The sequence below is a fragment of the Pelodiscus sinensis genome, chromosome 16 (assembly GCF_049634645.1).
Source record: "Pelodiscus sinensis isolate JC-2024 chromosome 16, ASM4963464v1, whole genome shotgun sequence".
NCBI lineage: Eukaryota > Metazoa > Chordata > Testudines > Trionychidae > Pelodiscus > Pelodiscus sinensis.
Genome location: NC_134726.1, coordinates 26,445,651 through 26,461,570, shown reverse-complemented (window position 1 = coordinate 26,461,570; position 15,920 = coordinate 26,445,651). Strand labels below are relative to the sequence as shown.

Genomic DNA, 15,920 nt, shown 5'->3' with positions numbered 1-15,920 from the left:
CCCTGGGCCCTGTGGAATTGCCAAGCCCCGGGACAATTGTCCCCTTTGCCCTCCTCCTCCTCTTTGGCAGGCCTGTTGAGTACACCCTGCAGCTGACCTGCACCTGCAGAATACTGATTAAAGGGATTGGAATCCTAACATAATGAATTTGTGCACTTCCGCAGATGTGTGTAAAAACAGGCAGTCTTCAGCGTTGCCAGTTTTACAGAAAATACAGAATTCTAGAAAGGTGTTTTCTAAGACATAAGGAAGGCCTAAAATATCTGCTGTAGAATTTGCATTGTACAGTGAGAGGGCATTTTTCAAACATGTGTACTGTATTTAAGCATCTAAATAAAAAGCCTGACTTTTTAGAGGTAATGGAGCAGCTGCGGCTGCTATTGAAATTAGCAGACTCCATAGGGAGTTTGGGAGTTGTGGGGGCTCAGAATTTTTTTTTCTTAAGGTAAATCGTGACTACTGTTGTTTGAAAAGTTTTAAAGATTCAGTTGTAATAAGCTTCTCAAATGTTCACCTGTAGATTTCACGCAATACCTGACAGAAGTAGAATTAATTCTGAATCTCATGTGGTTTGTTGGGCATCTGTGTCTCTCTAAGCCAGTGGTGGTCAATCTGTAGCCTATCAGGGTTCTATGTGTGACTCACAAGACCTTTTGTTTCCTGTTGTTTACTGTCACTGAGATGGAGGGCTACTCATGTGGTATCACTCACTAGCTTAGGTTGCCCACTGCTGCTCTAAACTGTGTTACAAGTACCAGCTCTTATCCCCAAAAGAGTAGCAGAGGACTTAATTTGGCTGATTGGTCTTGTCCTATTTTCTTAAGTCAGGTGAAAGGATAGTAAAATTGAAGTATTTGAGATTATCTCAAGTAATATTGTCTGTTGTTCCATGCATGAACATAGCACTTTACAAACAAAAGAAGACAAGAGCTGTGCTCCTCTGTAGAATTTAGTTTAAATTACAGCTATAAACCTAACCATTAAGGATCAAGTATGAAAATATGAGAAAAAAGGATTTGAGGGAAAGGCAGACCCAATACATTTATATTGCAGCAATGGCTAGAGTTCACAACTGAGATTGGGCCCTGTTGGCCTACGCACTGTGGCTACGTCTACTGCACCCTTCTTCCGCAAAAGCTTATGGAAATGAAGTGTGGAGTAGAATATTGCTGTGCTTCATTTGCATAATTAATTAGGGGCCATTTTTGCGCAAAAGGCTTTTGTGCAAAAAGGAGCTGTGTAGATTGCTCCTTTTTGTGCAAAAACCCCCTCTTGCACAAAAGCCTTTCTTCCTCATTTTTTTCAGGAAGAACGGCTCTTGCACAAGAGGGGCTTTTTGTGCAAAAAGGAGCCAGCTACACAGCTCCTTTTTGCACAAAGGCCTCTTGTGCAAAAATGGCCCCTAATTAATTATGCAAATGAAGCACAGCGATAGTCTACTCCATGCTTCATTTGTATAAGCTTTTGCAGAAGAAGGGTGCAGTATAGACATAGCCTGTATGTCTACATAGCATGTGAAAGTGTAGTGGTAGCACAGATAGACATGAATATACTAACTTTAGGTACCATGGGTAACAGAATAGTGTAGATATGGCAGCATAGACTTTGATATGGACTAGCCCCGGGAATATGTATCCAAATTCTTTGGCAGGCTTTATATCAGGTGGTGAGTCCATGCCACAATGAGTACACTAATGATGTTACCTGGGCTTGTTAGATTAAAGATAACATGGATATACTTACCCATGCTCACCTTAATTTGTAGTATAGACACACCTACAGTGGGTGTCAGTTCCTGCCCTCGAATTGTTTATAGTCTATGTAGATAAAAGAGACAGTGGACAAGAGAAAAGAAGTATCAATATTCCCACGTCTGCAGACCAGGAAATGATTGTGCCTACAGTTATGAATGAAAATTCTCTGGTAAATTTGACTCTGTTGTTTGCTGAAGCTAGGAATTAATTTTAATGATGATCTTTTAATGAATTGTCACAAGAAAACAAACAAAAACAGATACATGAATTGCAGCTTGTAGGTATCACCCAAATACTGCTCATTTCACAGGATATCCAAAAAAATTATGGAATTGCACAACTTTACAACTTGTCAAGCTGAAAGACCAGATAATACAGAATCAGGCAATATTACACATATGTAATATGTCAGGGCTAGAGGGAAAGACATACACAAATAGGCACAAAAGGAAAGAAGGGAACAAGTGGACAGGCAAAAGCAGAGAGATCACATGACAAAGAAGTTTAATATTATTTGAGATATCTCCTCATTCTTTATCCAAATATGTTGTTTAAAAAAAAATGACAACACTTTTTTCTCCTCTGAAGCATTTTTGAGAAGAAGGCGGTTATGCGAAGCATAATTTTAATTTTCGTGACAGCATAAATACATATTGGCTTTGCATACACTCCTTCCGTGCACACATTATTTATTTTGTCACACAGATATGATGGGGTTGAAGTGCAATGGGTTCTACAAATCTAACCCAATGTGAGGCTGCTGCTGAGCAATACTCATGTTGAGATCAGTATAAGCAACTTCTACATGTGTCCACAAAGAAACAAACTTGGACTTGGAGTAACACACAGTGCTCTTAAGATTGTAGGTCAGTAGACAAATAGGAACAATTAAAAATGGTTTGAAACAGTCATGAGGCTATAACCTGTTCTTGGTCAAACTTACTTAAGTCCCCTTATTAATTCTAGCGCACACTTTTTTTATTTTAACCTATTTGTAATCTTGGATTTGAATATTTTTCTGGAAATAAAGATCTTGTGTGCTGTGTAAATGACATAAGTTTCATTTCTACAGATTTCAGTTGGAAATGTAGAGAACTTAACAAAACTTTTTGCTGTGTACTTGAAGTTCAGCTCTTTTAGATTGAGGAGTACCTTCTCACTTTAATGCAGTGATATCTTTGCATAGTCTCTAGGCATGGAGAAGAGATGATACCTTTCAATCTTCTATAGCTACATGGCTGATTTCTGCTGTATATTAAAAGTTCTGAGACTCAGACAGTCTTCCCTTTTTGTTTCTGGATTGATACCCCTTGTTGAAGAATTCAGTCCAACACTTATATTTCCTGGCTCACAATTCCGAATTGAAATGAAATAAAATTTGAAGTTATTCTTATGTTAAAAAGGACGTCTTGAACTGAGGCTAAAAGCTGAGTTACTCTTCTGATTTTTGTATAAAAATTGTTAAAGTTCCACTAAAATGATGACAGAAGAATCAACTTGTCTACGTGACAAAAAGAGGAAATGTAAGCCAAGCCAATGACTCCAGCTTGTGTACAGTCTAATTTTTGGAGGGCTTTCAACTTGCTCATATTTTCATTGAAGTATTAATGACCATACATTCCTTTTTAGCTTATTCTGGACTATGTCTCCTTTCTGTGTGTTTTTTTTCCAGACTGCTACGAGACCAGTGGATCAGAGCCAAATATGAAAGAAAAGAATTCATTTACACTGAGAAGCAAGAGCCTTATTCTGCAGGTAGTGAAAGAAATTCTCAGCAGATGATTTTTGTTGTGTACAATAGCATCCATTTCCATTCTGTGGGCTCCTTTTTTTAATAACATTGAAAAATTACATCTCCTTACACAGGAGGGGAAAGTGCAACTCTTTGGGAAAAGATGTCCTTTGGGGTTGGGTTGATACTTTAGAGTTTTATCCAAAGCCTTGCAAAATCAATAGAGGGATCTTTTCATTGACTTAAGAGGGATTTGGATCATGCCGGTGACCAACAAATAATGTACAAATAGGATATTTTTGGCAGCAGGGTATGCTAATAGAAATTAAAATATAGGTCACTACTTGGTAAGGAATTTATACTATCAGAAGGAATTTTCCACTGGAATGAAGAAGGGCTTAATAACTCATTTTGGTTTTGTTGTGATGTCTTTGTGGTTAAGTATTTGGGTGATATTTTAAAATTATTTTTCATGCAAGGTGACACTGAATGTGTGTGTGTGTGTGTGTGTGTGTGTGTGTGTGTGTGTGTGTGTGTGTGTGTGTGTGTGTGTGTGTGTGTGTGTGTGTGTGTGTGTGTGTTCCACCCCATTGTGAGTGTGGTATGTAGATACACACGTTTGTTGTAAGGGTCAAAAATGCAGCTCCCATTTAGGTGCCATTGAATGTAAGTTGACTGTTGTTTTTAACAGGGGTTTTATTCTATCTTTGTGACAATTCTAAAGTTAAGCCATCAGATTTGATTCAAAGGTTGTGGGGTCCACTGCACTTCCTCATTAACTTCGTAACAGGCAGTTATTACTTACAGGGACCGATCCTTCTCCAATTGCAGTCAATGGCAAAACAAAGGTCAATGGCAGTCAATGGTCAAGCCCATGGCATAGTAAGTGAAGTGTACAGTTGAAAAGGTTCCCCCCACAGCCATAGAAGTCTCTCTTCCCAATAGTTCACATAGGTGCATGCAGTACAGTACAGCAAGGAAATATGGTGTTTGTAAATGCATTGTCTTGTGGAACAGATGGAATTTGAGAAGAATTGGTTGGGAATTTTTTTTAAGTGGAAGTTTGGGGTATGGCAAACATTACTTTTGAGGCTTTAGTAGGCAGTAGGATGGTGTGAAAGAAGACAAAATTGGCTAGTTTCCTTTTCTTGTCAACAGATGAAGGCTGCATTGAATCTATTCAGTGTTTATACTGTACTGTTCGTTGTGTTTTTAAACCAGCTATGTGCATGGGTGGTGCTGCAATAATTTTATTAACAAGGACCATGTTAGTGATGAAAAGGTTAAAATATTAATTGCATGTTACTTGTAGAGCCTGATAAGCAGGTAGCATCAGTGATTTGCTGCTAATACTACCACAATTAAAATCTGATCTCATGTATACCCAGCTTATATTCAATGAATTTCTACTGTTATTTTATGTTATATGACACTATATAAAATGTATATATTAAAGAGAGTGTATGAAAACATATAAATAAATGCGGTGTATCTGACATTTTCCAAGCTGCCTAGCAGAATTATATACAATCTGTTGATTTTAAAGGATAGTATATACATAAATCCCTTAGACCCGTGGTCACCAACCAGTAGATCGTGAGCTACCGGTATATCTCAGGGGCTCTAAGAGTAGCTCTTGAGCCCTCTCTGAACTGCGCACCTGCGCAGTACATTTACATTAGATTTCCTCATTTGAGGAGCAGCTACTCACTGAGCAACAACACAGGTGAGTAGCTGCGAGGAATGGTGGGAGCTGGGAGGTCGGGAGGGCTGAAACATCCCAGCCAGCTGACTGTGGCTTTCACAGCTGCAGCTAGGCGCAGCCTCCCTGGGCTGAGCGCAGGACAACCGGGCTGGAGGAAAGAGAAGCAGCTGCTCGGTCAGCTGGCCATGGTGCTCAGCCAGGGTGCACCATGCTCCATGTGGGCTGGCGCAGAGTGGAAGCTGCCTGGCCTACTGGCTGTGGCGTTCAGCCCAGAGGAGGCTGACCCGCGCTCCAGCTGATTGGGCGGCTTCCCCTCTGCGCCTGCCCACGTGGAGCTTGGTGGCACCCTGGCTGAGCACCATGGCCAGCTGGCCGGGCACCCGCTTTTCTTCGCTCCAGCCCGGCTGCCCTGCGGTCAGTCCGGAGGGAGCGCGGGTCGGAGGCTTCCCTCCGTGGCTGGTGTAGGGAACTCCCTGCCCCCAACCTTGTTCCTTCTCCTCTGCCCCAAACTTGTCCCCCGCCCTCCTGGCCCCCTGTTCCCTCTCCCTTGCCCCCCAGCAGAAACCTGCCCCCCCCGCAGAAACTTGTCCCCCAGCACCCTGCCCCCCCTGCAGAAACCAGTTCCTTCTGGCACCCTGTCTCCTACTACAGAAACCTGTCCCCCTGCTCCCCTCTGCAGAACCCTGTCCCCCCCCAGCACCCTGTCCCCTGCTGCAGAAACCTGTCCTGGCACCCTGCCCCCTCTCCCCTGCCCCCACTGGCACCCTGTTCCCTGCTCCAGAACCCACTAGCACTCCTCCCCAGTACTGTGTCCCTTGCTCCCAAATGACTTTTCTATGGGTCAGTGACCCCTGACTCAAGGCAGGTTCCCTGCCATTCTCATAAAGACAATGCAGAAACTTTTTGTGTTTAACATAGTATTCTATTTAAAAATGAAGCCTGGCCAACAAACCCCCAATTGGGGCCAAGCCCCCATCTGGCCACAACCATTCCTGCACTCCCCCTTCCCAGACCCTAGATCTGAGCCTATCAAACACTGGAACCTCATGCCCTCAGCCCCTCACATACCCCAACCCAAATTCCTGCACCCTCACATCCACAAGCCTGTGGTTTGCTTAGTATCCCAACAGCCTGGAGCCCCCTCCCCGAGCCAGTGTCCCCTTCTCCACCTCCTCCTGCATCCAGATTTCCTCCCAGAGTTGCACCTCTCACCCTTTCCCACACCCAAATCCCTCATTCCCACCCCAGAGCCTACACATCCTGTCTCAACACAGACTGCAGGATTCTGGAGATATCCCAGAAAAACTCTTCTGCATCCAGGGTTGCATTTGTTCTTCCGCTTTTTTAGTGGAAGAGCGGACAGGCTCTTTTGGTCACCCCTATATTCCTCTTTCCACAAGGAATAAGGTGGCTTCCAAAAGAAGGGTTTTTTTTCTGACATTTGATCCAGTCTAGACAGGCCAAATGTTGGAAAAACCTCTACCTACAGAATAATAATAATAAAAAATAATAATAAGCAGCAGTATAAGGATTGGGGATAGCAAGTGATGGAGAGAAGGAGAATAGAGAGGGCGGGGCTTCAAGGAAGGGGTGGGGCTTCAAGGAAGGGGCGGGGCAGTAGATCTTGGCTTGGTCTGTCATTTAAGAAGTGATCTTGGGTGTAAAAAGGTTGGAGACCACTGCCTTAGACTGCTTTGAAAAATATAAACTAACACATTTACACGTGTCCAGCTTCCAGCTCATCTGAAGAAGTGGGCTTTGCCCATGAAAGCCCATAATATTATATATATATATATTTGCTAGTCTTTAAGGTGTTATAGGCCACTCGTTTTTAAAGTTACAGACTAACATGGCAACTCCTCTAAGATGTGTACAATACAAACCCACAGAGTAACACTTCACTGTCCATGGATATTAATCCTTCATGTTAAGGCACTGTAATCACATGCCTAACTTCAAACACATGAGTAATTCTATTAACTTCCACATGATGGCTGATGTTTAAAGTTAAGCATGTGCTTACGTGCTTTGCTTTGGTTTGGAGCTTAAATGTTTTGAGAGTTTTAAATAGATTTGTAGCAAGCATTCAAACAGGAGTTACAGGTGATTATTGATAACTTCATTAGTCAGGAAAAGCTACACATTCTTTAATCACACATTGATGCACTCTGGTATTTTTGTTTTGGGTTTTGCTTTTTTAAAAGTTATCTTGAAAAATTAAATAGAAAACAAAATAGAAAAATGAGACATTTAAAAATGAACATCACCATTATTTTTTCCAGTCTCTGGACAAAGGAATGCAAACATTTGTGTATGTATTGATTTATGCTTTTTTAGCTAGTCTTTTTTGGGGCAGGAGTGAGGAGGGGCAAATTTGTCATAGTTCAGACTGGACATAAGGCCCATGCATATTTGCCACAAATATAATTTAGAAATATTAGTCAGTCTGCAACAGTGGCCCATTAATATGCAACCCATACACCTTTTGGTTGTGATGTACTGTCCCCTGTAGTTAGGGCCGGATTAAGCGGGAGGGGGCTAGCTGGGCAGCGGCCCGGGGCACCAACCAATGGGGGGGGGGCGCCTGATTGCAGTGGTAAGGGGCGCCCTGTCAGAGGCAGCAGCAGGGGGGGCGGGGCCAGAGGAGGCTACCGCAAAGCAGCCTCTATGTGGCGGGTCTGATCCAAATCAGAATGAAAACAAATATTTACAATTTTTCCCATGAATCAAAATTTCCAAAATATTTGAAAGTTTCAGAGGGGTAACCGAGTTAGTCTGTAACAGGAAACACTTTAAAAATTACAAATAGGTTAGTAGCACTTTAAAGACTAACAAAACATGTAGATGGTATCATGTGGGCTGTGCCCACAAAAGCTCAAAATACATTTTGGAAAATGTTCATTGTGGAATTCTAAAGTTTCATTCTATTGCTATAATGATAATATTTACATTATTTCGTAACAGGGCAGTACGAGTAGTGCATGTGTGCTACTGCTGCTGACTTGTCATAATGTGATGTAATAATTGAAGTAGTCCATTTTTCTTTATTTTCAGTCACGAATGGCAGCTGCTGCTTAGTATGTGTTGGAATATTTTGTCTTCGTTTTCTAGATCAAAGTCTCTATTGTCCCTGTTCTTATGAAACAGTTTGATGCTTTGTGTCATCGTTTCAACAGGAACTGCCAACCATGTATGGCTGCTCCCCGGAGGTGTTATGAAATAATTTAAAATAATCTGACACTGCCAAAAAACCCATACGCTAAAATTCTGCACAAAAATTTTGCAGTTCTGAAATGAAATTTTGTTCACTGTATCCTGAAATGAAAATTGTCCTGAGCAAAAACCTTTTCCTTTCAGAATATTTCTTCTCATGGGACTGTTCTTTGAAATCAACAGTTTCCTAAATGATTTGATTTTGAAGAAAATGCCATTATTCATTGAAGAAAATGTTTCAGTGCAGCACTTCCAACCAGCCCTAGTGCTGACCACAGGTATGCTCCGGCCATGCCCCTCCCACCAAATGGCATGACGAATCATGCCACCAATTTGCTCATTTACCCATGTGCTAGAGTGAACAGGGCTGGCTACCCTCATGCTTATGCTAGTTTGCACAGCAGGAACATGTCAGGGGATCTGAGGCACTGATGTTCATTAATGACCTGGTCTACAAAAGGTGTCTTATGTCACAACCATGCATGTCAAATCTCTCTGGCTGGAGCATGCATTTCCTCCCTTTTGTCTTCCATGTGGAGCTATATTTTTTCCCCATAATGCTGCATTGGACTATTTTTCTGAATTCCCAGGAGAGACACTAGATTGCCAGTTTCCACGTATGAAACATTTTGCTACTAATAGAGACATCAGGATCCATTTCCTAGTGTTTGCTGCAAGATCTAATTCCATCTTCCAATCCCAGGGGCAGTTTTGTGCTCTAATATCTTTGCAATAATTGCATAAAAAATAAGAGAATGCTCTTCTTTAAGTAGCTCCAAGCAAGGTCCTTTTTCAGCCAGTCTAATAATGAGAAGTATTTTTGAAGCCCTGATCAGAAATTCAGCTTACTCTGTTTCTGAACAGCCTTTGGGGAGAGATTGTCTAGAGTCAGTAAATGCCAAACAAAAACTACTGCAGCCTGACTGTCACAGCTTAAAGGAGTCTGGGGACTGTAATGTCAAATGTTACAGGTCAGGACTAAGGTGCACAGGCAGAGCTGTGTTGGGAAGCTGAAACAGAGTCTGCCAGGAGGATGTGAGTAAACCCTACAGCTGCCAAAGAGCAAGAAGGAAGTGGCTTCCAGGCTGTGCAGGGAATCAAAGGTTCCATTGCAGTTCCCATAGAGGTTTTGCAGAGCACCTGAGCCAGCAGTCATGGGGTCTCTGCTAAGTTAGTCTGCATGTAGGGGGGATGGGAGTGCCAAGATGGCAGAAGAATTCACCCTTACCACTAAAATAAGATGGACCTTGCACTGTTGCTCTGATTTCATACTCAAGTGCCATCTCAGCACGTCCATACCATTGATCCCTATGGGCATTTGTGTGGCCACTCAGGAAAGATTCAGATGCTGCCCAGCTGATTAGCAGAGCGCCTACAGCTAGGTTTTTGTGTTTCTACTAGTGGTTCACATTCACACATGCCTTTGTGCACATATCAATTTATACCGCACACAGATAGAAAATATCCACACATGGATGGAAAAGATTAGAGGGAACATTGACCCACACCCATCTCCGTACCAAAAGGGCCTGCAGGCTTCAGAAATCAATGTCCAGTATAGCTCATTTAATGTTTATTAAAAATAAACCTTTCTTTTTGATGAGGGAGGGATAGATGAGGTTCAGAATTGGATGTTTTCAGCATCTTGCCTCCAGCATCTATTGATAAAGGTGCATTAGGAAATTGTCATTAGTAGTAAATGGCAATCTTTAAGTACAGGACATTTTGTGCAGAATCTGGAGTGTAACCCAAATAAAAATCAATTCAAGCTTTTTCCCCTTCCATGTTCCCTCTTATGTGCATGACTAGATGTCCCAATTTTATAGGGACAGTGCTGATATTTAGGGCTTTTTCCTTATATAAGTACCGGTTACTCCTCATCCCTGTTCTGATTTTTCACACTTGCTCTCTGATCAACCTACTCTGACGTGTTTATGTTGTGATACAGATGTCTCTTTCAAGAATCAGCAGGGCTTGCTAACCAGATTCTTGCTGTCTTCCATGTTAAGTTATGCCTCCTACATTTGTGTCTCTGTCCCCCTCTCTAGCTGGACCACACAGACTTATGGGTCTCCTACTGGGTTTGAAATAACACACCTGGGGTCTTCTGACTCAGAGAGTAGAAGCTTGTGCTTTTAGACACAGAAGCCCTAGGTTCAGTCCCTGCTACTGATGACCCATACAGTGCTGTCATGTCATACGTGGAAGCAATAGCCATTTCCTTCCCCTAACTCCCAAAAGGAGGAAAACCCCATGAAGGCAGTTTTGCAGAATATCTCTCCTGCTCTGGAAGGGTAGGGCCTCCGGCTGTTCCCAGCTACAACCATGTCTTTCAGGTCCCATGCTTCATTCTCTGCCCCCTTACTCTGATGGTTTCATTGCTTCAGAAGGGCCATCATTAATGGGTATACTAGGCACCATAGATTTTAGAGTGAGGAGTCAGTTCAAGTTCAGATGGCACAGGAAGATTAGCAAAGCAGCAATTAAATGCTTCAGTGATTTGCTTTGGACACTGAGTTATACCTTTTATCTGTGGGAGCTGTTTAATTTCAAATGGAGTAGGAGAGCTAAATAATTTGTTCCTCTTTGCCAAATTTTGAGGCAAGGCACTATTTGCATCTCAGTAATTTAGATTAATGCTGAAAGTTTGTATTCCTTGGGCAATTGAAACATTAGTTGCACAATGACATATAAGGCTAAGAGTTGTAATGTGTCTCAGATCGTCGTGTGTGGTTCAGCTTAGTTCCTTTTGATAAATGAGCTGATTAAATTACTGTCAGTCTACAGCTCGTTATTCCCTTTAACTCCGTTTAATGGAGCATGAGTTTATTTGGAACTCGGAAATGAGAAAATCCCAAACACAGCACAGGGAAGATCTGGAACCAGAAGGCTGGGTTTCACTGAATTGTTTTGAAAATCTTAATGTTTTCCCTTGGAATGTCATAGTTAGCTGCAGGCATTTGGGGGGAACATATTCATAAGAACCACAGACCCACTGAATGTTGAGTCAATTAGGTGCTTTTGATAATGTTACACTTAATTGGATGCATGTGTATTTGTGACCAAGGAGAAGAATGGCAATGGAAAGGATGCCAACTTCAGGGTTAAATGTAGTGCTATATTTTTAAGTGATGAAGGTTGCAGTGCTCATGCGAGCCAGGCAACGGTGTGAATGTACAGGCTGGAGTTGTTGCTGGGTACAAACATGAAGAGTTAACAAACAGGAAAATGACCAGAATTCCAATGGTCTCTTTTATTGTCCCTGATAAATCGCTGCCTGATTGGTGCTGTTTGTGTGCTGTGTTACTGTGCATGCTGAACCGTCAGCAGGTAAAGGGGTACTCTGCAAAACAAGAAGGGAGAGCTGGTGACGCCTCTCTTCAGTGGTCCTTGCAGTGAGAAATGGTTGGACTTCATTGTTAGGATTTTTACGACATCCATTCAAAAGCCTGGTGTAGTAAGTGCACTGTCAAGCTAACCTATACTGGCCCTTTACAGCACTGTAACTTTCTAGATTGGGAGTGTGACAACACAACCCCCCAGGGTTGCCAGATGGTTTCAACAAAAATACTGGCCCTCTTCCTCCCCCCAAAAAAATACCAGAGAAAAAAATCTGTTTGGGGGGGGGAAGGAGAGACCAAAGTTGCTGAGCAACAAAACCAAAAACTCCCAAGAGTTATTAAGCGCAAAAAAAAAAAAAAAAACCACCAGCATTAAAACAATATGGCCCCTTTAATTGCATGCAGAGTCAGAGTGGGGATAAGAAGAGGAACGGTAGAGCACTAAGACCCAGGGGAGGCATTGCTTCCCCTTGCTCAGGTTTTGAGGTTGATCCACAAGGGAGCTTCCCTGCGGAACCAGGTAAGTTGGGGGACATGGGGCCGGGGCCCAGTTGCATAGTGTGTAGGGTTGCCGGGTGTCAGGTATTTTTGCCTCCTGGCCTGGAAAAAAACAGAAAATACCGGACATTTCAGGGAGCTCCAGTGCAGTAAAGCACAGTGTAAACCAGGCTACAGCACTGGGAGCCACACTCCCCGCACTGTTAGCTACTCCCCTTGTAGAGGTCATTTACACAGAGCAGGGGGAGAGCTCTCTCCCAGCTCTCATGCTGTGATCACACTTTCAGTTGAAAGTGCTTGCTATGGCTGCTGCACTTCAAAATTTTAAGTGTAGACAAAGCCTCAAGAGGGGCTAATCTATATCTTGGAAAGCTAACAGGTGTGTGTGTCTGTGTTTTAACAGAACTGCATGGGTGTGTACGTACAACCAGGAAGGCAGTAACACTTCTCTCAGCCCTGTCTATTATCCAGCATCCGGTTCATTAATAGGATCCCTGCCTGTGACATACAGCGTATGTTCCTCTGTACAGACAAATGAAACCAGCCCTATGGATGTCAGTAACTCTGTTTAACCATTTTTATTCTATACTCCTAGGATAAAACAAAATGAATCTATTGTCTTAAGAAAACATTTTCCCCAGAAATCTAGAACAAAACGGCTCTCAGCAATTAAACCAGCTTTACATGTTCCCTCCAGCTTTCACTCTTGTCCTTATCCTATTGCCCTTCTTTGGTGGGAGCAGCCATCCTTCGCTTTCCTTCCCCTCTTCCCCCTCCCCGCCCCCCGTTTCATCATCCTTATGTAGCTTGTACAGGTTGAGTTTTCAAAGATGCCTAAAGGTCAGATGCTGGTGCCTGACTTCCTTCTGCCATGGTGCCACAACCGATGCAGTAGAGATGTTCTGTTTAGGAGTATGTAGAACCACTAACCTGCATCTGTTTTGCCAAGATCTAAGGTGATCTTAATCTGGCTGCCACTTCAGTGCTGCCTCCTCCAACGAGAGTCTGTGTTGTCAGGAGCTGAGGCTTGTCGGTGCTTTAGCTGCTTATTATGCATTGAATTTATTTTGCCTTGTGATCGCTCTGCTGGAGATGGCATTATAGAGTCTCCTGAATGTTGTAGCCGGGGACGGGATAAACTGAGCAGGGCAGATAATGAATGAAGCCTCCATGGGGCAGAATATATATAACACATTGCTGGAAAAATAGAACCCTCTTTGAATTCCACCCCGTAAAAGGGAAAGCTGATTTCGGAAAGCCCCAATTATCCCTTGAAACTTACCCATGATTATCTTCTGGCCTTCATTAAACCATTCACGTCGGGGCTGTAACTTGTTCACTGTCACTGTGCCTGTGTTGCTGTGTAGGTAATGAACTGAGGCTGAGGTTGTGCTGTGGTGTGAGGTGCTGTGAAGCTTCACAGATTGTACTGGTTCGTACCCATTCATCTTGTGGCAAGTTACACGTTACAAAAAAAACCAAAACCCCACAACAGGACAGTATAGTTGTAGCCCCAAGCACTGCAGTGTCCTTGTTTGAACTGTACCATTATGAACTATTACTGTAGAACTCAAGGGCACTTTCATGAACAAGTATTCATAGTAGACTATTCTACTAGAGCAGTGATTTTTTTTTCAAACTTTTTTTCTCATGACTCAGTTGAAGAAAATTGTTGATGCCCTCGACCCAACATAATTTGACTAGAGCTTGGGCTCCAGAGTGGGGCTGAGGATGAGAGCTTTGGAGTGTAGGGGGGAGTTCTGGCTTTGGGGGTGTCAGATCTGGGGCAGAAGGGGTTTACCTTGAGTCAGCGGAGCAGTGGAGGTGCTAAGGCAGCTTCCTGCCTCTCCTGGCACTGCAGACCAGGCTGTGCCCCAGAAGCAGCCCGCAGCAGGTTTCCAACTCATGGGAGTGTGGAGCTAGAGCTCAGGGCAGGGACAGCGTGTGGATCCCTATGCACTCCTCCCTCTCTCTCCACCCCAAGAGCTGGGTCTGTAGTCTGCCATGCCAAGATGGACAGATAGCTGCCTTAGTACCCCCACTGGTCACCAGATCACCCTGCAGCAACGAGACCCAGTGCCTGACATTTCACAGCCCACTCCTGGGTTGCGACCTGTAGTTTGAAAATTGCTGCCTTGGTGATAACTATGGGCAAAATTGTGTAGTAGCTGTGCTAGGGCTGAGAGAAGCTGTAGTGGCCGAGTGCTGACGGAATGCTCCATGCCGTGTCCACACATCTGACCGTCCTGATGGGAGGAGGGGCTGGTGCATTGTGGTCTCCGCTTGTTCTTCCGTTCTTTGTAAACTGGCCCAGGGTGTGTGCCACCTGGATACCTGCATCAGGCCTGTTGTGGATATCCAGAGTGGCACTAGCAAAACTCCTTTGGGGTCAGGGAGCTCTGCTTCTGCTGGGCCTTGAGTAGGTTTATGTGAGGTGTGGCCAGGCCCTATATCCCCTTAGCCTAGAACAAATAACTTAGTCCCAAAGGACTGTTTTGGCTGTTTCATGGTATCTCAGCAGCACACAAGAACAGGAGAGCTGCCCTAAAAGGGCAGTTAAGGATTTCCCCCGAACACAGAGGAATTTCCGAGTAGCAGAGAGACAGTGTGAATGGTTCTGTGCCGCTTATCCCCCCACCTTTGGCCTTGGGGAGTAGATGGGACCAGGGCAAAAGGGAACAGGGCAGACCCCATAGTATTCTGTTGCATTCTCTGCTGGAGTAACCTAGGGTATGTCTACCCTACAAAGTTAATTCGAACTAACGGACGTTAGTTCGAATTAACTTTGATAGGCGCTACACTAGCGCACCGCTAGTTCGAACTTTATTTGAACTAGCGGAGCGCTTAGTTCGAACTAGGTAAACCTCATTGTACGAGGACTAAGCCTAGTTTGAACTTACTAGTTCGAATTAAGGGCTGTGTAGCCCCTTAATTCGAACTAGTGGGAGGCTAGCCCTCCCCAGCTTTCCCTGGCGGCCACTCTGGGCACCACCAGGGAAACTCGTATGCCTCCCTCCTGTCCCCGGAGCCCTTAAAGGGGCACGGGCTGGCTACGGTGCCCGTGCCAGGTGCAAGCCTGCCAGCACCCAGCCAGCAGACCCTGCACCTGCCACGCCATGAGCCAGCCACCCGATGCCCCCCAGCCCTCCGCCTCTTCCCAGGACCAGGCTGGCGGCTCTTGGGAGCCTGGCCAGGACCGCAAGAGGCGGGCACCTGCCTGGTCTAGTGCAGACATCGTGGACCTTGTCCACGAACTCCGCACTAGGCACAGGAAAGTGGCCGTCTAGGGCAGGAGAGCTGCCAGCCTGGCCACCCAGGAGCAGGTTTGCATGAAAATCAAGGTGGTCCACTGAGACCCCCGACCCTGAGCCCTGAGCTTACAATGGCCGTACTGGGTCAGACCAAAGGTCCATCTAGTCCAGTAGCCTGTCTGCCGACAGCAGCCAACCCTAGGTACCCTGGAGGGGATGGACCAAAGACAGTGACCAAGCCATTTGTCTCGTGCCATCCATCTCCAGCCTTCCACAAACTTTGGGCAGGGACACTATTTCTACCCCCTGGCTAATACCACTCCATGGACCCAACCTCCATGACTTGATCTAACTTCTCTTTAAACTCTGTTCTAGTTCTAGCCTTCACAGCCTCCTGCAGCAAGGAGTTCCACAGGTTGACTATTT

The 15,920-nt window shown here is 44.3% G+C and overlaps 1 protein-coding gene across 1 annotated transcript in view; it reads left to right on the top strand.

Annotated features, from left to right (window-relative positions):
- The window catches only part of ADAP1 (ArfGAP with dual PH domains 1), a 131,132-nt gene that overhangs the window by 37,069 nt on the left and 78,143 nt on the right, over positions 1-15,920 (top strand). Inside the window, exon 4 of the mRNA XM_006112840.3 lies at positions 3,427-3,509. Within this exon, the coding sequence (XP_006112902.1) occupies positions 3,427-3,509 (83 nt within the window). The remainder of the gene's footprint in view (positions 1-3,426; positions 3,510-15,920) is intronic.